Source organism: Ailuropoda melanoleuca, chromosome 12 (genome assembly GCF_002007445.2).
Source record: "Ailuropoda melanoleuca isolate Jingjing chromosome 12, ASM200744v2, whole genome shotgun sequence".
NCBI lineage: Eukaryota > Metazoa > Chordata > Mammalia > Carnivora > Ursidae > Ailuropoda > Ailuropoda melanoleuca.
Window position 1 is genome coordinate 44,608,716 of NC_048229.1, and position 24,503 is coordinate 44,633,218.

The following is a 24,503-nucleotide window of genomic DNA, read 5'->3' on the forward strand; positions in this document are numbered from 1 at the left end:
CCTAAATCTAAGGTATCCACTGTATGTTATGAATTAATTTCTCTCCTCTGCAACTAAAGCCTACTAGCTAGGTACATGTACACACACACACACACACACACAGTCATTCATATCATTTTCTTCAAGTGTTAATTCTCTCTCACATTGGGAACACCACTGGAAAAGCCCAAGTCCTAAAGGACATTTAACTGGATTTACATAAAAAAAAAAAAATACTAAATGCCACACAAATATAAAGCTACAAGGACATTTTTCCTTTTTTCATTCTAAGAATGCCCCAACACTTCTATTTTACTGTACTATAGCTGGGTTGGTTTTAAAGGCTAAATAAGTCCCTCACAAAAAATTCTAAGTATTTCCTAGGTAAAGTTTTCCTATACTAAACTATAATTAAAGTATAGCTATCTAACCAGTATATTTTGTGGCATTATGGGTCTCCTGTTCACTGAAGCAGATCCCCTAAAATACAGTGTAGTCTATTTAGGGAAGGGCTTTATCATCAACTGGGAATGATTTTACAGACCCATGACACACATGCGCATGCTTATTTTATGTGCCAAAACATTAACAAAACATAGAAAAGTAATTTGGTAACACAGACAGTGTCTACTGAAAATAGTTATTTAGGTTCCCACAGGACTGCAACTGAAAAGGCAGTCTTCAAATATAACTGAATACTATACCAGAAAGCTGTTCAGAGCACCCCAAAATGTATCCTTTGTATTTCAACCACACTAATATCAGAATAAAACTAAGGATAGCTCTTTTTACCATGACAAATAGAAGAAAACGTATCAAATCAGCATTATGCACATGTTATACTATGAAAGAGGAGTAATTTCTCTACAGAATAGACTAAAGGCAATGGGAACGTCATCTTCTGAGGGTCTGTTTCACATTTCCTAAAAGAACAAAAAATATAAATAGTTTTGCCAAAAATGAACAAATTGTTCTCATGAAGGGGCGTCTTTCTTTTTCTCTTAAAAAAAAAATTAAGATTCATTAATGTCTTAAAATTTAAATACACAATACTTGTTGGGTTTAAAAAAAAAAAAGCCAAGTTTAAAACCCAGCAGTTGTATAAGGCACCAAAAAAAAAAAAAAAACCTTCTCAGAAAAGCAAATACAACGCATAAAATAATTTAGAACTAGAACAAAGTAGGAAAGATTCCCACTGTCACCTTAACAGGTGGTTTCCATCCAAACCAGGAATTTTTAGGTTCTATGAAAGTCCCTCATCTAGCTGAACTGAGTATATCTATATACCTATGTAAGTAGTTATTTTTATATAGGAATGTTCAACAGAAAAAGTTAGAGATTTCCACTGTTAACAGCTTTGAAACAACTTCCGAACCCTTTTAATCAAGATACTCCCAATATGGGCTAGGACATTTTAAATAAATTAATGCTGCTTTTCAAAGTAAGAATTTCAAACTTTCAAGAGAAAACCAACCTGAAAGGCTACAGAATCCAAAGGGGGGACAATCTGATTAAACAATAACACCGTATTTCTTAAATTGGACATACCACCTCATATACAATCCCATTTGGAAATGCAAAATTTTCTTCCCTCTACACTGGCAGATTAAAACTTGCGTATGATACAACTGGAGTTAAAATGTAATAAAACAGTGTCCTATTTTGACAAAAACTAAACAACCAAAGCTGGAATTGCACATGAACGGTATCATTACAAACCTAATAAAACTTCTAAGTGCAATCAGACAAAGAGCAACAAAGAATATACATTTTAGCAACAATTTTAAAAAAAAAAAACTAATAAGGTGACCGCTTCCATTTACCGCGTACCCCAAACCAAAAAAATTCCCACGCATTGTTGCATTCACTAAGTTATCTAAAAACTCACTTTGATATGCAGGTTAAACAGATTGTCACCTCCCTCTTCCCCATCCTTTCCCTCCCCTCGAAGGTCAAAGGACTCCAGACACAAGACAACAAAAGCACGTGACAAAAGTTTCTCCCAACACTTTCTCTCTCCAGGCCTAGAGGTTGTGCTCCTCCGCGGTACCGTGTCAGAATCGAGCTGGGCCCCAGACCAGAGGGCTACGGCCCACAGAGGGCAGGAGGGGGCTGCCGGGGCGGGCGAGAGGGAGGGGGATCAGACCCCGAGGAGGGTCCCAGCCCCGCGAAAGGGGGCGCGGGCGCCTCCCGAGACCACCGGCGGAAGCGCTGGGCCCGGAACGCGGCCTGTTACCTTTTCCTGCTCCTCGCGGAGCCGCGCCACCTCCGGGGCGCGCAGCGACGCCGCGGCCGAGCCTGAGGCCGAGGCCGAGGCCGAGGCGTGGGGCCCGGGGTCGAGCGGGGCCTCCATGGCGGGGGCGCCGGGACCTCAGCGGGGCGAACGAGTCCTAAACAAGTGTTTATGGAGGGCGTNGGTGGGGGGCGGGGGGAGGGTTGCAGGAAGTGGGGGAGAGAGAAGGGGCGGCGAGGGTCACCACCGCCGGTGGGCGGACGAGGCGGCGGTGGAGGACAGAGGGATGCTGAGCCCGCGCGCCCGCCCGCCCGCTCCCCCCAGGCCGCGCGTCGGCACTCACGCTGAGGGAAGAGGGTGAGCTGCCTGGGAGCGGAGAGGGGGGCGTCAGGCCGCCGTCGCCGCCGCCGCCGCCGCCGCGGGCTCCAAGCAGCAGGCGGGCCGGTGGGAGCCGGAGGCGCCTGTCCGGTGGCCGGGCCAAGACAAGCGTCCTGTGGCGGCCGCGCCTCCCCCGCGCCTCCCCGTAAGCTCCGCCCCTCGCCCCGCCCCGCGCGGCACGCCGGGAAGCGCGAGCTCAGTCTCCGCCCTTGGCCCCGCCCCTGGGTGAGTCACGTGGTGCGGGATCGGCGCGGTTGGGGCAGGCTTAGCTGCGGTGGGTTGTAGCCCTCTGGAAACTTTCATTCTAGCGGGATTGACGCTCAGTGAGTGCCCATGGAGGTGGGCACTGTCTTATCCTTGTGCCCTCTTCATCCTTCATGTTTCAGTCGCTTAGCGCTGCATCTGGCGATAGGAGTTTAGTTCACGCACCAAAGCTGTTTCGTAACTAAGAACATTTAATTTTAGCAAAGTCAACTGTTTCCCGTGCCTGTTTAATGAATTAAAATATGCAATTATATTTTGCCGTGTATTAATTACTGTGCTTATATTAATATAGTGCTATGTTTGGACTATTTAAGAGATTTTTCAAGGATAACTTTGCCCATTCTTTTTCTCTTATTTCAGAACTATGCCCTTTTTCTCATACAGCCTCTGCACACAGTAGGCACCCAATTAATGCTTACTGGCTGGAACTGGCCTTGGCCTAACAACCACCTCTGCTCCAGTTCCTCACAGGAATGGATGGATCCTGTTGCTTCAGCGTTGCACAGTTGGAAATAGGCTTGGAGTTACCTTCAGTTTACACCTTTGTGTGCCTGCTTGCTCTATTTCTCTTCCCTCTCTCCTGGCCTGCTCCCCAGTCGAGATACACCCTTTTTCCATTTGCTTCAAAGGAAGACAGAAGGAAAACTTGGGCGAATGGTAAATGTTAATTCCTCTCTTTTCCTCACTGCATATCCAGAGTCAACACCTCTGAAAGGCAGGATCTGAGCTCGGACCGCCTCCTCTAACTTCAACATCATCTCTCTGTCCTCAGCCACCTCAGTAGCTTCTTCTCTGGCCTCCTCGATTACACCCTTGCCCCCCTGAAATGGACATGGTCAGCTGCCCACCCAATCTCCCCACCTTCAGATGGCCAGCCCTAGTCCACGTGACTCCTGTGCCTGTGGGAAGCTGACCCACTCCCAGCTCCAGTCTAAAGGCAATGCATTTAATGCGTTTCCCCCATAAGTGGCTGATTCAGGAATGGACATGTGACACTTCACAAACAGAGGTTTTCTGAAGGTTTCTGAAAAAGTTCTCCCCTCATTCTTTGGAAGTGTTTCCATAAAAAAAAAAAATCTATCCATCCCTTGGTGGGAAAATACAAAGCATATGGCTCTGAGTATTTCAGGTCTAGTAAGACCACCTAGACACCTCCTAGACTCAAAATGAAGTTGAGTCTGTGGTCAGCAGAGCCAAGAGACAGAATTTGAGTTCTTAACTGTATCACAGCACTAGATTCAGGGCTGAATCAGCCAATTCTGAAATCTGCATTACTTCTGGACTTCTGGTTAAAGAGGCCAGTAAATTTCCTGACTGATTAAGGCAGTTTGCCTCAGGTTTTCTATCACTAGCATCCAAAGCCTCTGATTCATGCACCCCCAATCTATTCTCAGCTCAGCAGCCTGAGGGAGATTTTAAAAATAACCAGATCATGTCATTCTCCTTGTTTGAGCCCTCCATAACTTCCCCCTGCGACTAGAATAAAATCCAGATGTCCTGCTAGAATTCTGTATTATCTGACCCACCTTTCCCACTTCCTTGCCAGCCCGCTGCCACTCATACCCATCACAACTGTTTTCTCCCTTCTCCTGCCTTGGGATCTTGGCACTGGCTGGTCTGTCTGCTTGTAGTACTTCTGCCGTAACTTTGCATGGTCTGCTCCTTTGCATTATTCAGGCCTCAATTCAAATGAAGAGGCTTTCTTGACATCCTGTCCATAGAAGCCCCTCCCCTCTCATCCAAGCATCCTCCAGCACCTCACTTTTTAAATTTTCTTCATAGCTCTTACCACTTTTTAGGATTCTAAGTTTTATCTGCTTCCATGCTAGTTACCATCTCTACACACTAGAACACCAGCTCCGTGAGAGCAGGGACTTGGTAGACATTCCATGAAAACTTGTTGCTTCCTTCTACTAGCTCCTAGAGCTCAGAAGTGACAGCAGAAGAACTTGAACTATAAACCCAGACAGACCCAAGTTGTGATCCCAGCTCTGCCACTTGCCTGCTGACAAGCCACTTAACCTCCTTCTGTTCTTCATTAACTTGTACCACAGGTCTTAGAGCGATACCTGTCTCAGGGTTGGCTTGAAGAATAATGGTGAGCACAACTGTAAAACTTCCACCAGCCATCTAAAATCCTTCAAAGTATAATCATTCGTCCAGGTGAACATCAGCCACCCCAAAATACCTTCAATAAAAGAAAGTAAAATTTCTGCAAATATTTTTGGCCCCCTTCCATGTACCAGGCCCTCCACTGGGCTTGGGGAACATGAGATGAGCCAGGCAGGCACCAGAACCGTCCACGGATCTTGGAGTCAAAGGAGGGCTGCAGACCTCAGATGAGGTTCTTACAACTCTATAGGAAGCTTGTCCTTAAGCCCCAGGTCAAAAGATCATCCCCTCCACAAGCTTCACTAGTACTTCCCCTGCTTATTCTTAGGGTTGACATTGATCACTTTAATCCTTGTAGTCTGTGATTTTTCTGTACATTTCAGCCTCCCCTCCAAGGAAAGGGATGAAATCTTCCTTCAATCTGAAAAATACATAGCACCAAGCATGGCCTCTGCTGCAGTTTGTTGCCATCTCTCAGATACCAGTGACAGAAACTCAACCTCAAGTGACTTATGGGGAAAAAAAATTAAAAGGCGGGTTCAGGAGGACATCAGGCAAAACGGTGGAGTAAGAGGTCCTAGGCATCAGTTCCTTCATCAAAACAACATCTAGTTTCTATCAACTAGAAAAATAAACACTTCAGAGTCAACTATTTTGCAACTCTGGAACCTGAACAGATACAAAAACCAGGAGGGTGTGAGATGAAGGAAGAGGTCGCTAACTGTTGGTAAGAGGAGAGTGGCGGGCAGGAGGATGTGAGAACCAGCTAGCATGCCCCATTCCTGGAGTGGTTGGCTGATGCCAGGGTGAGCAGTAAGATTCTTGTTCTCCAAAACTCTGGGGTTATGCATTTCGGTCAGTCTACCAGCAAACTGAGGCCCTGGTGGAGACAGCACCAACTCTTGTCTGGGTTTTAGCCTTCTGGAATTGTAGCAGTTTCCCCTGGCGGCATCTATGGGAAAATTTAAAGGGACAACACACTTTTTTTTTTTTTTTAAAGGAAATCTTTGTCAAATCACTGAATGGCTGCAGAGCTAACAGAATAGAATCTTCAATGACCACACATACCAAGGAATACACTTTGGAAAAAAAAGTTGGAAAATCACTAAATAAATGGTGGCAACCTCCAACAAGCAAAACTCAGCAATCCCCGAGGAGCAGGAAAATTGAATTTCCAGCATTACCACATAATAATACTCAAAATGCCCAGTCCTCAACAAATTACAAAACATACCAAAAAACAAGGATGTAAAGCCGATTCACAGAAGAAACAATAATTAGAAACCATCCCTGAGGAAGCCCAGACATTGGAAATATTAGTCAAAGACATTAAATCAACTGTCTTCAATATACTTAATAAGCTGAAGGAAATCATAGATAAAGAACTAAAGGAAACCACAAGAACAATGTATGAGCAAATAGGGAATGGCAATAAAGAGATCAAAATTATAAAATGGAACAAAATAGAAACACTAGAGCCAAAAAATACAATAAATAAAAAATAAAATAATAAATTCACTAGAGAAGCCAAAAGGCAGATTTGAACAACCAGAAGAAATAATCAGCAGACTTGAATATAAGGCACTCAAAATTATCCAGGCAAGTACAGAAAGAAAAAAAGTGAAGAAATAGGAACAGAGCCTATGAGCCCAAGGGATACCAGCAAGCCAACCAACATCTGCACAATGGGAGTTCCAGAAGAAGAGAGAAAGAAAGTGACCAAAAATTTTTGAAGAAATAATGGCGAAGACTTCCCAAACTTGATGACAGACTTAAATACACACATCCAAGAGGCCTAAGCAACTCCAAGCAGGATAAACGCAAAGAGATGGTATAACTGAGATACATTATAGTCAAATTGTCAAAACACAAAAACAAAAAAACAGTCTTGAAAACAAGTGACAAGTGACTTGTCATATACAAGGAATCCTCAATAAGGTTAACAGCCAATTTCTAATCAGCAATCATGGAAGCCAAAGGGCATATTCAGTTCTGAAAGGGCAAAACAACCTCTCAAGGCAAGTACTGTGACAATAACCAAAAGATACACAGACAAGGAAAGAAGGGAATCAAAAAGATACACTACAAAATAATCTAATATATACAAAAATGTAGGAAGTGAAAAGCAAAAAACATGAAAGATACACAAAAACAAATAGCTACTTGGCAGTATTAAGTCATTCTTTATCAATAATTTCTTTAAACGTGAATGGAGGGGCGCCTGGATAATGCAGTCAGTTAAGCATCTGACTCTTGGTATCAGTTAAAGTCGGGATCTCAGGGTCATGAGAATTGTTTTGGACTGAATATTTTTCCAACATTCTTATGTTGAAGACCTAACCCTCAATGTCCTGAATTTGGAGATAGATCCTTTGTGAAAGTAATTAAGGTTAAGTGAGGTCATGAAAGTAATTAAGGTTAAGTGAGGTCATAAGAATGGGGCCCAACCCAATAGGATTAGTGCCCTTAAAGAGGAGGAACCAGAAAGCTCATTCTCTCCGCATACACACTGAGGAAAGGCCACTTGAGGACACAGCAGAAAAAGCATTCATCTATAAATTAGGAAAAGATCTGTCACTAGAAACTGAACTTGCTTGATCATGAACTTCTAGCCTCCTAAACTATGAGAAAATAAATTCCTGTTGTGTAAACCACCTAATCTGTGATATTTTGTGATAGTAGCCCAAGAAGATTAATAAAACAATGCTCCTCGAAGCAATCTATAGATTCAAAGCGATCCCTATCAAATCTCAATGACATGTTCTGCAGAAGTAGAAAAGCACATCCTAAATTTCTCATGGAATTTCAAGGGACCCTCAATAGCCAAAGCAATCTTGAGAAAGATCAAAGTTGGAAAAGATCGCACACTTCCTGATTTCAAAACTTACTACAAATCTACAGTAATCACAACACTGTTACTAGCATAAGGATAAACACACAGACCAATGGACTTTAATAAAGAGCCCAGAAATGAACCCTCCCATATACGGTAAATTGATTCTTGACAGGAGTTCCCAGATAACTCCATGGGGAAAGAACAGTCACTTCAACAAATGGCACTAGAGAAACTGGATGTCCACATGCAAAAGAATGACATTGGGCCCTTACCTTACACTATATACAAAAATTAACTCAAAATTAGTAAAACCTAAACATAAGACCTAAAACTTTAAAACTCTTAGGAGAAGTCATAGGGGAAAATCTTCATGATTTTGGAATTGGCAATTTCTTAAATATGACACCAAAAGCACAGTCAACAACAACAACAAAAATAGGCATATTTGACTTCATCAAAATTAAGAACTTTTATGCATCAAATTTGCAAATCATATCTTATAAGGGTTTAATATCAAGAATATCTACCTATACCTATATTTATCTCTATATATCTCTCTATATATGTTTATATATAGATATAAATATATAGATATGTTTCCTACAACTTAACAAGAACCACAGAGAACAATTCAAAAATTGGCAAAAGACTTGACTAGACATTTCTCCAAAAAAGATGTACAAATGGCCAATAAACACATGAGAAGATGTTCGATGACCCTAACCATTAGGGAAATGCAAGTCTAAACCATGATAAGAAACCAATTCAAGGCCACTAGAATGACTACCGTGAAGAAGGAGGAGGGGGAGGAGGAGGGAGGAAAAGAAGAAAGGAAGGAAAGAGGAAATAACAAGTGTTGGCAAGGATGTAGGGAAATTGGCACGCTCTTTCATTGCTGTCGGGAATATAAAATGTTATACCTGCTGATAAGAAAGTTTGGCAATTTCTCAAGAAGTTAAATGTAGAGTCACCATATGAACCAATAATTTCACTCCTAGATGTATACCCCAAAGAAATGAAAACAGACACTCAAACAAATACATCCATGTTCATAGCAGCATTACTCACAGCCGCCAAAAGGTGAAAAAAAAAATCAAGTTTCCATCAACAGATAAATGGATAAACAAGATGGTGTGTATATTTGTACTGTGTGTGTACATATGCATGAACATTACTTAGCCATCGTAATGAGGAATTAAGTTCTGATACATGCTACAACATTGATGAATCTTAAAAACATGAAATAATGTAAAATGATTATGAAATTATGGCAACACAAGTGAACTAAGCCAGATGCAAACGTACAAATAGCATCTTATTCCACTTATATGAAATATCTAAAGCAGGTAAATTCATGGAGACAGAAAGTAGATGAAAGGTTACCAAGGCCTGGGGGGAAAGGGAGCTGGGGGTCATTGCTCAAAGGTTACAGAGTTTCTGTTTGAGTAATAAGAGTTCTGGAACTAATGGTGATGCAACATTGGTTAAATGTTGTTATACAACATTGCGAATGCACTCAATGCCACTCGTACACTAAAGATGGCTAAAATAATATATTTTATGTAATATTTCCAGAAAGAAAGAAAGAAAGAACGAACGGCGGGGGGGGGGGCACCTGGGTGGCTCGTTCAGTTAAGGGTCTACCTTCAGCTCAGGTCATGATCCCAGAGTCCCAGGATGGAGCCCTGCATCGGGCTCCCTGCTCATCAGGGAGTCTGCTTCTCCCTCTGCCCCTCCCGCACTTGTTCTCTCTCTCTCTCTCTCTCCAATAAATAAATAAAATATTTTTTAAAAAAGGATCAAACAATGGGCTTTGTTGCCTCATGAAACTGAAAAGTTCAGTGATAGTTTCAGATAAGGCTAGACCCAGGAGCTCAATAGATAGCTTCATGGATGTGTCTTTCTGTTCCTCTTCGCACTTTCTTCTGCATTGGCTTTATTCTGAAGCAGTTTCCTAAAACATGGAGGCTCCCAACATTCCAAGTCATCAATGCATGCATTTAGCAATCTCTGGGAAGAAGATACCTCTTTCCTCGTAGATTGGCTGGCTTCACTGTCCACAGCTAGAGCCCAAGAGGAGGGTATGGGTCAACCCCATTCCAAACATAACGACTATGGGTGTGAGAAGGTGTCTTCCCAAAGAAAATCTGAAGACATAGGAGAGGATGCTATGCAGGCAAAGCCTCAAACGCCCACTGCAAGTTTCAGGGCTTCGACAAGAGCTGCTGGCTCCCAGGAGCCTGCATATTCCTTGCCCTTTCAAAATCTTTATTTTTTAACCTACTCTTTTCCCTGGTACGCCTTCTACAGAAGTTAGCCAACCATAAGATGATAAGCAATACCAGAAGAAGAAAGATGAGAGTCCTAAATGATCCACTTAGTGGATGATCAAATGCCTGTGTCAATTAGGATTTATTAAGTTGCAAATGTGTTATAAACTGCCTTAATTTAAAAGACAATTTATTGGCTCAATACTGAAAAGTTCAGAAGTGGATCATCTTTCAGGTGTGGCTTGATTAAGTGGCTTCAACAACAACCGCTGAGCTTGCTTTCTCTCCTCTGAGTCCTGCCTTCTGCTCCATCTACATCATTGTCAGCTGTCTGGGAGCTCCGGGCTCCCAACCTCTAGGGTCCGGTGGGTAAGTCTGTCTACTCTGAGAAAGAGAAGCATCGGTCTCCCGGTTTTCCCAGCAAAAGGCTCAGAGCATCCCATTGGCTCTGAACTGGGTCACATGGCCTGTCCTGAGCCAATAACGTGGTTCAAGGACAGCGAAAGTTGAACTAGCACCAATGTCATGCACCCCCAAAGTTCAGGCCCTGGTACCAAAGGAGAGGGAGGGGTGCTGGGTGACAGAAAAATCAAGCAAATGTCTGGGATACCTCATGTACTCACGAGAGTTTGGTAAAGATGGTTAGTGAGCCGGTTGGTCAAGGTCTCTGCTTTACCCACACCCACAGCCCCTTCTCCAAGGATCTGCTTCTGTCATACCTGCTGGGTGACCCCCACGCCTGTGTTAAACCTGGTCCTCTGAGAAGCAGATGCCAAAACAAGATGGAACATGTCTAAAATTTATAAGGGGAAACACCTGTGAGAGAAAATGAGGAGGGAGCCAGAAGAGGCTGCAAGGACTTTGGCCCAGAGTGGAGGACTTGATGCCAAGGGAAGGAAAGAGGCTTCCCTCTTTCTTTTTCTACCCAAAAAAAGAAATTTGGGAAGAAGCACCTAAGACTTCAATACTGTTCTAAGGGCAGTTCAGCAAGGCTGTTTTGGGAAGTCCTCAAGCCAAAGATGGCCATCAAGGGAGTCCCACGTCTCCCAGGAACAGGCCTGACTCAGGATCCCCGCCATGCCCAGCTACAAGATGGGAGGCATGGCCTTCACAATGGCTTTCAAGCACATCAGCACCTCCGGCATTACGATTTAGAGGCCTGGCTGCCACGCCCCCTGCTCACTTACTGTGGGGAAGATGTCTCACGTGGCTGCTCTTCTTGGCTCTCTCTGTCAGACTGGAACCCTGAAGCCTGAGGTCAGAGGTTGCACACTCAGGTCTGTAGGGGACAGAGCCTTCCCTAAATGAGCGGGAGGGGGTGCTGGAGGAGGGGGGCGACTGGAGATCCAGTTCATCCCAGGGACCTACTGCTACTTAGCTCCAGCCGACTCATGGGATTCAGGCCCGCCATGATCCCATTCTCCAGGAGAAGCCAGATTTCCAATTTCTTTGAGAAATCACCCAATTTTAAAATATCGGCAACTATTGCAACTTTAAGAAATAAAACAAAACTGTGTGCTAGCCAAAAACACAGATCTGCGGGGTTTGTGAGAGTCAGTCCATGTTGAGGGTAGGCTGGGGCACTGGGGCCAGAGGTGCTGAGACAGGCCTGCAGAGAGTGGAGAGTGATACAAAGGCAGGGGAGGCTGCAGGGATGCTGGGCCATGAGGCCCAAAACAGCGCCCCCAAGAGAACTAGCTGGTCTTGACTCAGCCCAGTACCACTCTTGGGAGAGCAGGTGACCCGCTGGCCCGCAGCAATCTGAGAAGTCCCTGGTTCCTTTCAATCAAATCTCCTTTTCTTCTTGAGTCCATTTAAGGGGTCGCTCATCCTGAAAAATATTCACACTACCTGAATTGAGAGATATACTGCAGGAGTATACTGTTCTGTAAAGCTAAAGTAATCCCCACGGTGGGGTAACGGCGAAGGTGTAGGCATACAGATCAGGGGGGCAAATGGAGAGCCCAGAAATAGTCTCATACAAATACAGTCAACTGTTTTCACAAAGGTGCAAAGGCAATTCAATGGAGAAAGAATACTTTTTTCCAATAAATGATGTTCGAACAGCTGGATGTCTATTTGTGGGGGGGGGGGGAAGATGCGCTAGACCTACCTCATATTTTAAACCGAATTAACACAAAAAATTAAATCACAGACTTAAATGCAAAATACAAAACTATAAAACTTCTAGAAGGAAACATACAAAAAAAATCCATGTGACTGTGATTTGGGCAAAGAAAAAATTGATGAATTGTGCTTTATCAAAATTAAAAACATTTGCTCTACAAAACACACAGTTGGAAGGATGGGGGGGGAACCAAGCTACAGACTAGGAGAAAAATATTTTTAAGCCATGTATCTGATAAAGGACTTGTATCTAGAAGCTATAAAGAATTCTTGAAGCTCAGCAATAGAAAAACACAGAATCCAATTTAAAAATGGGCAAAAGATCTGAACAGACATTTCACCAAAGATATACAGATAACAAAAAAGCCTGTAAAAAGATGCTCAACACCATTTGTCCTTGGTGAAACGCAAGTTAAAATAACAAGGACACACTACTACCCACCTATTAGAATGGCTACAATCCAAGCAAGAGACAATACCAATTGCCGGCTAGGATATGGAGCAACGGGAACTCTCTCTTACTGCTGACGGGGATACTAAATGGTGCAGCCACTTTGGAAGACCGTTTGGCCCTTTTGTACAAAATTACACACAGACTTACCATACAACTCAGCAATCATACTGCCAGGCATCCCCCAGCAGATCTGAAAATTTATGTTGACATAAAAACGTGCATGCAAATGTCTCTTGCAGCAAAGCAAGGACACAGTGCCAATACGTGTCGGTTTGGTTAACACAATATTGTGCAAATCAAGAACGGCCTGTTTTGGATTTATGACTTCCTGTCTGGGGGCCTCACTTTCCCCCAACAAGGAGAGTGACCTGAGGATTTCTAAGGTATACCCTACCCTGCTGTTGAGGGGCTCAGGGATCTCTAGACGTCCCCAGTTGAAGCCCGAATATCACCTTGACCTGGCTTCACACTCGCGGTTGCCAGATTTCACAAACAAAAATATAAAACACTCAGTAAAATTTGAATTTCCGATAATAATACATAATTTTCTATTAGGTCCATGTAGTATTTGGAACCTACTTGTACTAAAAACAAATTCGTCATTTATCTGAAATTCAACTTTAACTGAGCCTCCTGTATTCGATCTGGCAATCCTCTTCACACGCCCACCCTTGGGTGCCTCCCTGTGCTCCCTCCACACCCCTTCACCTGCGTTGTTTTCAGAATAAACACTCAGGCATCGGGGACTGAAGCATTGATTTCAAATCCCTGCCGTATCACAGGACTACTTTCGTGTGCCAGGCACAGAGAATGGAAACTGGGGCAGAAGAACCAAAGGAAGCTGGGGGAGGGGCAGTGGGGGAAAGGGGAGGGCATCTTAGGTTTAATCTTAGGGTAGATTCTCAACTTCGCTCCGACACTGGGAGCTCGAAAGAATATTAATGCTTGGATCTGGACTGGGTGTTGGGAATTTTTTCACCTCTCCTGCTGATTTTGTCTCGCAGCCGATAAGCCACCCAAACGTCGTGGCATCAACCCCCATTCCGGAAGGGTTGACAGGGCCAGCCGGGCAGCTCTCTGGACCGCAGTGGAGTGGTCGCTGAACTCCTGCCTGGGGCCTGGGCCTCCTTGCAGCGTGCTGGCCAGGTTCTGAGGGAGAGCTGCCTTTTCTAGAAGTCACATAGCACAAGCAAGTCGCCGAGGCCAGCCCATGTGCAAGAGGTGGGCAATTAGACTCCCTCTCTTGATGGGACAAATGCCAAGGAACTTGTCATAATATGTTAAAACCCCCAAACACTCCCTTTGACAAAAGAGGGATTCATTCCCTAGTCTACACTCTACCAGGCCTAGCTACCATTACTGTTCTCCTAGAAAAGTCTGGTGGCCTTTTCAGCAGCATCTCCCTGCCTCCCATCGCCCACACCATCTATCCCACCCCTGCACTGGCGTCTCAAGCTCAGAACCATTCATGACAACTGGAACATCCTGGGCCTCCAACAGGCCTAGGAGGCCCCACACAGGCTGGGCTTTGTGTCTCTTGCCCTGTTCAGCTCTTCAAGCTCAGAGGCAGAGGCAGTCTTGACCACAAGCCCATGCTCCCCTGACCCATGCATTGCTTAGCTCCCAAATTGCAGGCATACCTCCCCTTTGCAAGGAAAAACCCACCCCACCTTTTGCTCCCTCCTTCAGAATTTTCTGCAGACCCTCCTCTGGGAAACCTTCTCTGAGCACCCAAAGGTGGGTCAAACACAGCACCCATATTTCCTTTTACTACACACAGGTCATTTCACAAATTTTCTCCTAACTTGGTATTGAAGGGCAACGTTCATGCAGAAAAATGCACAAGTCCTGTGCATAGCTTGATGAATTTTCATGAAGTCAGCATACCTATATAACCAGCTTTCAGATCAAGACAATAGAACATTTCTAGAACCACAGAGGGTGATTTTCCTCCCACTCACCATGGGAAACGGGGGCCAGGCCCTCCCTCTCCCAGCCCTGGGACAGCCAGGGATCGGGCCCTTGACCTGCTCCGCTAAGTAAACTCTGTCGTGGGGCTGTGAGCTGGTGACCCTGGCCCTGTGCTTGTGTGAGCAAGGCTGGGCTCCCATTCTTCAGCCTTCAGTGTTCCGGGGACATCTGCCTGCCCCTTAGTCTCCTGTCCTCCCACAGACCTCCCCAGCTGATCCTTCTTGCTTGAAGAGACAGAGAGCACCTGCAGCTATAAGGCCCCCCTGAAGGAAAAAATGTTTTGGTTAATAATTTTCCATGCATGTAAACCCTTTGTTTTCCACTTGGATTGTAAGTTCCTGTGGGCAAGAAGTCTTTCTTTCCTCTACCCTGAGTCCGGCACTTGGCACATACCAGGGTCTCAAGCAGAGCTGGGCATGGCTTAATGGCTAGAGGGGGGCTCCAGAGCCAGAGGGCCCGGGGGTGCGGTCCTGGGGCGTCTTTAGTCAGGGCCCTGCATCTATGAAGTGGTCCCATGCGTATAATGATCTCCAGCCCTGCAGGCCTCAAGGCCTCTGTGACGCTCTGCTGGGTTAAAGGTATGAAAGTCCTAAAGAAACACCCACGTTTCCATGCTCCATTCACAGCAGCCACACCATCCCCATCAGACCAGCTCCTGCTTCCGAGGAGGGGACGCACGAGCAAATAGGTGATTGATGTCAAGGCCAGCTTCAAGGTCATGTGGCTTAGCGGGTCGCATGGGCACCCAGGCTTGACTTATGCTCCACTATCACCATTTCTAAATTCTTAATTTTTGAACAAGGGGTCCTGCATTTCATTTTGCACTGGGTCCCACCAATTCTATAGCCAGCTCCGATGAAAATGCCATCTGAAGTAACGTGACACTGGACGGGAGAAGCCAGACCCGGGGGCACATCCTGTGTGGGTCCATTTGTATGAAGTTTAAAAAGAGGTGACACTCAACCAAAGGGTTAGAAGTTGGGATAGTGTTGCCAGGGCTGAGTGGGACGGGAGGAGTTAACAGAGGGAGTGAGCCCCCGGCCTGGTTCACTCAGGCGTCCATGTCCCTAGCTCCCAGTTCCAGGACAAAGTCAGATTAGTGGAGCTGCTCAGGGTCCCAGGACCTGGCTATCCCAGGGCTGGGAGAGGGAGGTCCTGGCCCCTCTTGTTCCCGCAGTGGGAGGCAGGAGATTTGCCAGGAGGAAATCAATGTCATCAGGACCAGGGAGTGGACGCTGGGTGGCTAAAACATGGCAAAAATGTCCTACAACATACCCCTTTCCTTACAGAGCCAGTACTCGGAACAAGAGCGAGGAGCTCGCCACCGTGCACATAACTTTGCCCCTGCTTGTGGAGAAAGGAGCAGAGCCATGACAGATGAGTGCAAATGCCCCAATGTCTGGAGAAGTGCTCACATGGTCCTCCCGCCGAGGAGAAGCTGGAACGCAGGTCAGCTTCGGTTCACCAACATGCAGGCTGAAACCAGCTCAGGGGCATGGACAGAAGGACCCTGTTAACACCTGGGGGTGAACTTCAAGGAGCCCAGAAAAGAGCTGGACGGTCACCCAGAAAGAACACCCACCTGTGACCCAGAGAGGGCTCTAGAATCTGGCAGACATGAGGATTCCAGTTCTCTGTCCAGGGCAGGGGCATGTCACCAGGCCTCAGCTGGCATCCCCAGGACACCGCACAGCCCTAGACTCTCATGCTAAGAAGCAAATGGTGTGGGACCACGGAGGTTGTGGAAGAGAGCTGCGTCTTGCTCCCAGGACTGAGCAAAAAAGGCTCCTTTTGCCCTCACTGTCCCCTCTCCCTGCCGCTAGGCAGGCTAATGCTGGCCCAGCCACGGGGCACGTTTGTGAAAGTGTGGACATCCTCGATTCCCTTATGGACACATTTCCTGCTGTAGGTCTGGGTGGAGCACGGCCACTGAACAGGGGGCGGGAGCCACGTATCAGTCAGCTGTTGCTGTGTACCAAGCCACCCCAAAGCTCAATGGCTTGAAAGAACAATAATTTTGTATTCGTCGTGGGTTCGTGGGTGAGCTGGGGCCCTGCTACGGGTCATGCCTGGCTGGAGCACCTTAGCTGGGTCAGCTCTGCTCAGGTGGCTCGTGTCTCCCTCTCATCTTCCACCTGGGACCAGCCAGCTTCGCCCTTGTCCTCGAGGTGGCGGAAGTGGGCAAGAGAGCACGCGGACAGGCAGGACCCCTTGGGGCTTAGGCTCAGAATGGGCAGGCTGTGATTTCAGCCTCACTCTGTTAGCCGACATGGATCTCGTGGCCCACCCGGAGGCAGCAAGACTGCCAAGTTACGTGGCAGAAAGCATGGTAAAGAATGGGCCCATGAATAAGGTCTCCCACCTGAGTGAGCAGAGCCAGAGAAGAGACTGGGAAGAAAGATTGATCTAAGGAGGGTTGCACAGATGGGCCCGGGCCATGTATGGAGGAGCTGGGAGGAGGGCCACACTGTGGGGCAGTCCCAGGCAAAGAGCAGAGACCAGGGAGGAAAGAGGCCACCGAGCTGGCTGGCCGAAAGTGGCCCGTGGACCCAACAACCTTCTCCTCGTGTCCAGGTAGGGCTTGTGACGGAGGGCCCTGGCTGATAGAGGAGACTACCGGGGTCAGGCCTGTTCCAAACATCCAGAGTGATCTTAGATGTATCTGTCTTTACTTAAAACCATGTTTCCTGAACTTTATTCTCATTCCAACGGGATCATTTTTTCTGCTATATCCATTTGCCACCTGTACTAATATTTACTTGATATTTTTTTTTATCTAACTCAACTCAGATTTTTAATGTAAAGATTTAATTTAGCAATAATGTCCATGAAATCGTGAGCTTATGTGCTAGTTATGTGTATTTGTATCTAATGCCACAGTAAAATAGATACTAAATGTCTTACATCGTTGAAGAAAGAGAAGTCATGCGAGTGCAGAGAGCGGGAATCCATTTCTAGAAATCCAAACCAGCCCAGACTGAACAAGATCCCTATCTGTGTGAGGTGAAGTTCAGAAGAGTCACCCCCACGAGAGGCACACGATTCAGGAGAGCGGACACCGGAGGTGGCGTCAGGGGAATGGAAGCGGGGCGGCCACACAGCGGCATATTCTCTGTCTTAAGCAGGATGGAAGGCGGTACCCGGTTCTTCATACCCTTCACGTCTATTAGAAGTGGCAGTTTTTAGATACTCAATATTTAGAAAGAAGGAACAAAAGGAAGGAAATATTATTGCTGCAAGAGGAGTTATTAAGCAAAAAGCCAAACAAAAGGAGGACAAACCTGCCTTCCTACAGCACGCACAAAATCCTCTCTCTCTCTGCACTTGGAAAGGCTCAGTCTGAAGGGTAAGTAAGACCCACCTGTGCAGACCCTCGTCCAGGTGCAGAGTGTCTCGCGGGGAGCTGCTGAGTTTTCTGCACAGAGGCTTCCCATGTGGGGCCGGATGAAGCGCGGGGAGGAAGCACACGCGGAGCTGTCCCGGGACAGCAGGAAACAGGCAGTCACATCTCCCACGCAGCATCGAGGTATCGGGGGAAAATCTGTGAGCAGCCCGGGGAAGCACATGGGTCTCCAGAGGGGGCCATTTGTTCCCCAGATCTGTGTTTCCTGTCTCCAGCGGGAGCTGCGGTCCCTGGGCTTCAAGCAGGTGTCGCAATTCCATGGGAACACGCCTGTGGTTGCTAGCACGCTGATTCCTTGGGTTGGGCATATTTCCTTCCAGGGCCCTGCTCCCCCTACGTGGGCCTCTCCTGGGCAGCACTGCACTGAATAGAGCTGCCTTCGGGGGCTTGTCAAGCAAACCCCAGGCCCTTTGTGACCGGGGATTTCAGCATCTTCTGCCAGGTCTGCTTAGCTCCTCTTAGAAACTCATTTCTCAGGGGGCTATGAGCCCAAGAACAAGCCAGCACCACAGATGCCTGTGTTTTGATGGCCTTTAGTTCTGACGGGGGCCCTGACTTCACAATGGGGGCCCTTGTAACTCCCAGGGTGGTGGAGAAGGGAGCTGGTCCCAAAGGGTCGTTTCTTTTCCAGAGAAATGAAGCTATCCCAGTATGCCAGGGTCTGGTGTATGTATGTGTGTGCTTGTGTCTATGTTTCATCTGAATGGCTGTGTCCAAAGCAATTTAGGTCCTTTTAAGGCACAGAAGGCATACACTGATACTGATATTTACCAAAGAAGGAGTAAATGAGTGGGAAGTCTGTATTACCTTCAACTCTACAGGCGCCGGTCTCCTACCCTAAGACTAGAACATAAGTGACGCCCTGGAATCAGACAGACCTGGCATATACCCCTTCCTAGCTGTGGGACCCTGTGAAAGTTACCAGACCTCTCTGAGCCTTACTTTCCTCATATAGGAAATGGGATGATAGCAATCACACTCATCTCACAGAGTGATTGTGAGGAGTCAATGGGACGATGCACGGGAGAAGCCTGTGGTAGTGCCCGGCAAGCAGAATCACGTGATGATTAAGTGACGGATGATGATGAAGATGGAGATGTTGATGACCACGTACGTTGTTTCCAGTCCTTCGCCTCCTTCATCTTTGTTTTTCCGTAGAGCGGCACTCTCAAATATATCAGTCCCAGCCCCTTTACGTGCTTAAAAATTATCAAGGATACCAAAGACCTTTTGTTTATGTTGGTTTATCAATTGATACTAACTCTAAAGCGAAACAGAATTCATATATATGTTTATTAATTCACTCAAAAGTAACAATAATAAACCCACAATATGTTAGCATACCTAAAATATTGTTACCAAAAAAATTACTTCTTAAATGTATGGTTTCACAGTTTTGCAAGTTTCTGTTATGTCTGGCCTAAAAGAAAACTGGATTCTCATATCTATTTCTGCATTCAATCTCCTTCCCTCTGCTGTTTCTGTTAAAGAATCTGAAGAAAATCTAGACTCACACAGATAAATAATTGCAAAAAGCAGAAGTATTTTAATGGCCTGTTCACATCATTGCCGATGGTCTTTGATATTGTACCAAAACTCAGTAAGTGGTAATTTATTAAAGGAAACTAACCACATGGAATCTGGAAACACACTGATCAACTTTTTCGTTGAACTTCTTTACTGTACCTTGTGCTGTGCTTTAAAGTGGATTTATTTTCAGATAGCATAGAGTTAGAGCTTGCGTTTTTATTCAATCTGACAAGCTCTATTTTTAGTAAATGTGTTTAGATCATTTGTATTTAATGTAATTATTTACGTGATTGGGTTTAAGACCACCATCTACTTATTTTCTGTTCTTTCCATTTGGTCTTTGTTCTTTTTCTCTCTCTTTTTTTCTGCCAATTTTAGCTTGAGTATTTTTTATTCCACTTTTCTTTATTATTGGGTTATCTATTATACTTCTTTTAAAAATTTCATTTCAGGGCACCTGGGTGGCTCAGTCAGTTAAGTGTCTGCCTTCAGCTTGGGTCATGATCCCAGGGTCATGGGATCTGGTCAGGGATCAGAGTCCCGTGTCCAGGTCCTTGCTCAGCAGGGAGCCTGCTTCTCCCTCTGCCTGTTCTTCCTGCCACTCCCCCTGCTTGTGCTCTCTCTCTCTCTCTCCCTCCCTACAAATAAATAAATAAAATATTTTAAAAATAAAAATACAAAAATAAAATGAAATAAAAAATTCCTTTAATGTTTTCCATATGCATCTTTATTTGCTTTTTAAAAAATATTTATTCATTTCAGAGAGAAAGAAAGGGCAGGTAGAGTGACAGAGGGGGAGGTATAGGGAGAGGGGGAGGCAGAAAATCCCAAGCAGACTCTGGGCTGAGTACTGAAGCCTGATGTGGAGCTCGATCTCATGACCCTGAGATCATGACCTGAGCTAAAATCAAGAGTAGGACACTTAACTGACTGAACCACCCATATATCTTTAATTAACAACCGTCCTCCCCTCAAATAGTATATCATTTTGCTTATAATGTAAGAACCTTACAACAATGTTCCCTCTCACATTTTGTGCTATTATTATACATTTTGCTTTCACATATGCTCTAAACTCTTAATAAATCGCTACTATTTTTACTGTAGATGGTTAATTATTTTCTAAGCGACTACAAGTAAGAAAAAATGTCTTCTACATGTACCTTCATTGTAATCCTTCCCAGTGATCTTTATTTCTAAGTGTAGTACGAGATTCTTTTTTTTTTAATTTTTTTTATTATATTATGTTAGTCACCATACAGTACATCCCCGGATTCCGATGTAAAGTTCGATGATTCATTAGTTGCGTCTAACACCCAGTGCACCATGCAATACGTGCCCTCCTTACTACCCATCACCAGTCTATCCCATTCCCCCACCCCCTCCCCTCTGAGGCCCCCAGTTTGTTTCTCATAGGCCATAGTCTCTCATGTTTCATTCCCCCTTCTCATTACCCCCTTTCTTTATCCCTCTCTTCCCCTACTGTTCATCCTAGTTCTTATGTCCATAGATGAGAGAAATCATATGATAATTGTCTTTCTCTGCTTGACTTATTTCACTTAGCATTATCTCCTCCAGTGCCGTCCATGTTGCAGCAAATGTTGAGAATTCGTTCTTTCTGATAGCTGAGTAATATTCCATTGTATATATGGACCACAGCTTCTTAATCCAGTCATCTGTTGAAGGGCATCTCGGCTCCTTCCATGATTTGGCTATTGTGGACAATGCAGCTATGAACATTGGGGTGCATATGGCCCTTCTCTTCACTACGTCTGTATCTTTGGGGTAAACACCCAGTAGTGCAATGGCTGGGTCATAGGGTAGCTCAATTTTTAACTTTTTAAAGGGACCTCCACACTGTTTTCCAGAGTGGCTGTACCAACTTGCATTCCCACCAACAATGTAGGAGGGAATGTAGGAGGGATCCTGTTTGGTTCTCAGCCCTCTGAGGTTCTTTCTGACACCAAATGTGTGGTATCTTTCCACACCAGCGTCTCTGACACCAACTGGGTGAATAACAATTGAATTCAGTTCTCACACTAACTCCTTAAATCAGCAAAGACCCCACAGGTTAAGGCTCAGTTTCCACTTCAGACGCCAGCTGCAAAAGCGGTACCCAGCCTACCCACACTCTGCTCAGTTAACTACAAATTTGGGGCTTCTCACAACCCCCCCCAGATTTGATAATTTCCTAGAACAGCTCACATAACTCAGGAAAATATGTACGTTTGCCAATTTATTATAAAGGAAACAACTCCGGAAGAGCCAAAGGAAGGGCCGCATAGGGTGGGAGACGATGGGGGGAGGGGATGGAGATTTCCTGCCCTCTGTTTGCAGGGCTGTCCCAGCTCCTTAATGTGTCCACCACCCAGGAAGCTCCCTGAATCTCATCGGGCAGGAGTTTTGTGGAGTTCAACCTCCATCCCCCTTTCCCTCCTTGGAGGTCAGTGGATGGGGTGGGGAAATTCCAACCCTCTAACCACTCTGTCTTTTGGGTGACCAGCCCCATCCAGAGAATTCCCACCATGAAGACACCTCATTAACATAAACTCAGGCACAACAGGAGGCTCAATATGAATAGCAAAGGACACCCCCATTGCTCAGAAAATCCCAAGGGTTTGGGGAGCTCTGTGCCAGGGACAGAGGACAAAGACCAAATATGTCTTTTATTACACCACGATGTTATATTCCTTTTGCCTAGAGAACTTTCCTTCACCAGTCTTCTGATCAAGGTCTGCTGGTAATAAATTCCCTCAGTTTTTATTTGTCTGAAAACGTCTTTATATTGGAACAAAATAAAAATATTGAAAGATTTTTATTGGGTATCAAAAAGCTGATTCTGTTGATAGTTTTGTGTCTTGATGGTGGGTCATTTTTTCTGGCACTTTTTTTTTTAAGATTTTATTTATTTATTCATTCGAGATAGAGCAAGGGTGAGTGAGAGAGAAAGAGAAAGAGCATGAGCCTTGGGGGGGGTAGAAGGAGAGGGAGAAGCAGGCTCCCCGTTGAGCAGGGAGCCCAACAGGGGGCTCCATTCCAGGACCCTGGGATCATGACCTGAGCTGAAGGCCGATGCTTAACCTACTGAGCCACCCAGGTGCCCCTTTTCTGGGCTTTTTATATGTCTCATAATTTTTTAAATGGATACATCTTGTACAGGAGAGTGGAGGCTGACGAAAGAGCAAGTGTGCCTGGAGACGGGTACCCCTCTTCTGCTTGGCCATTGTGTGGACAGTTGAGGCAGTCAGGTCAGAAGCCAATCTGGGTTTGGGTGTCCTTGTTGCTATGGTTTGTGTCAGTGAAGCACAGACTTGTGCTTACGGTGGGGATGGGGTTCTCAGCATTCTGGCCACCCCCTCAGATTTTGCCCTTCCCTGTGTCCCCACACACCAGAAGGGCTCCCTACACTCTGACCCTTGGCAGCTATCACTCGTGATTTGACACTTGCCATGTCCTCCAGTCTCCGAAGGAGAGCTTTCTCGATGATCCTTCCTCTCCTCCCTAAGGGTTTTTGTTCCACAGGGAAGTCGGGAAGAAGGGTCTGGAAGTGTTTTATGCCTTTTCTACAAGAATGGCCAATCCTACCCTCAAGGCCTGTGTCACCAAGGGCAGCTTTCTCTGGTGCGCTCTGCCCTAGACCTCATAATGACCTTCTGGAGGTCTGTAGAAAGTTCCCTGAGTCTACAGTGCCCGGGGTTCTATATTCTTACACGAGTCCACACTCGGGCTCTAGGAATTTGCTAACGATGATAGCTGAATAATTCTCCCTCTTGCACGATACACGGAGCTACGGGTGAGTTAGTGTTCACGTCCCATCTCTGTAGGTTCTTGTCTTTCATGAGATCTCAGGCTACTTTGTAGTCCTGCAACCTCAGCTCTCTGATAGGTCAAGAACGTTGTTGGTTTTGTAGTTTACCTGGCTTGTTCTTGCTGTTAAGGTGGGAGCAATGCTGTCTCTCACTTGCTATATCCCAGGTAGAAGCGGAACTCTGGGTAATATCCATCTTGCACTTTGAATGGATTTTTTAACTCCATGCACTGGTCATTGGGAAAATGTTGGTTCATTAAGTTACTCAGAGCTTCCAAATGTTAACGTGATTCTGCGATATCAAAAATCAAAATTTTTAGAAGATTTTATTTATTTATTTGACAGAGAGAGAGCACAAGCAGGGGGAATGGCAGGCAGAGGGGGAGGGAGATGCAGGCTCCCCACTGAGCAGGGAGCCCAACACGGGGCTCAAACCCAGGACCCTGCGATCATGACCTGAGCTGAAGGCAGATGCTTAACCAACTAAGCCAGCCAGGCGCCCCCAAAATAAAAATTTTTAATATTACCACTGATCTCATCAGAAAAGCCTTTAAATATTGAGAAGCTGTCAAGCTCACGGTGGTAGAGTTTTCCCAGAACCCTAATATGTAACTTGAAATCTTGAATTTTATCGTCGGCCACACATACTGCCAGTTTTTTTCTTGGACCTGACAGGCTCGTTTTGTTCATTTTTGAGGACATGTCTGCCGAACGCCCAAGTCTGAATAACCATACGTCTACACGTCAGGCTTTCTTTGACGTGAACGTGGTGTTCACGAGAAAGAAGCCGCTAGTCCCGCTAGCCCTGTAAACGCTTGCAGAGCACCGTAGCTGGAGACCATCGTCCCGGCGCGTGGCAGGATGGCTCTGCGTGTACTCTGCGTTTGTCACACAAAATCTTCAAAACATGAGTCCTCGATGACTGAAATGCACTCACGATGTTTACTGCTTCATTAGGGACCGTCTTAGGTAAAAGTGCATCGTTGTTGTTATGAGCTAGTGGCATACGAAGAGCACAATGATCGCTAGTATGTTGGGTATCTGGGCTTGGTGAGTACGCAGGCGTCGACAGCTTTCCGTACTTTGCTTTTGCCCTCATCAGCGCAAAGATCTAAAGAGTGCAAAAGGCACATAACAG

The 24,503-nt window shown here is 45.6% G+C and overlaps 1 protein-coding gene across 1 annotated transcript in view; it reads right to left on the reverse strand.

Moving 5' to 3' along the window:
- The window catches only part of URI1 (URI1 prefoldin like chaperone), a 70,908-nt gene extending 68,509 nt beyond the window's left edge, over positions 1 to 2,399 (reverse strand). Inside the window, exon 1 of the mRNA XM_034672765.1 lies at positions 2,216 to 2,399. Within this exon, the coding sequence (XP_034528656.1) occupies positions 2,216 to 2,332 (117 nt within the window). The 5' untranslated portion in view covers positions 2,333 to 2,399. The remainder of the gene's footprint in view (positions 1 to 2,215) is intronic.
- Positions 2,400 to 24,503: the final 22,104 nt, after the last annotated feature.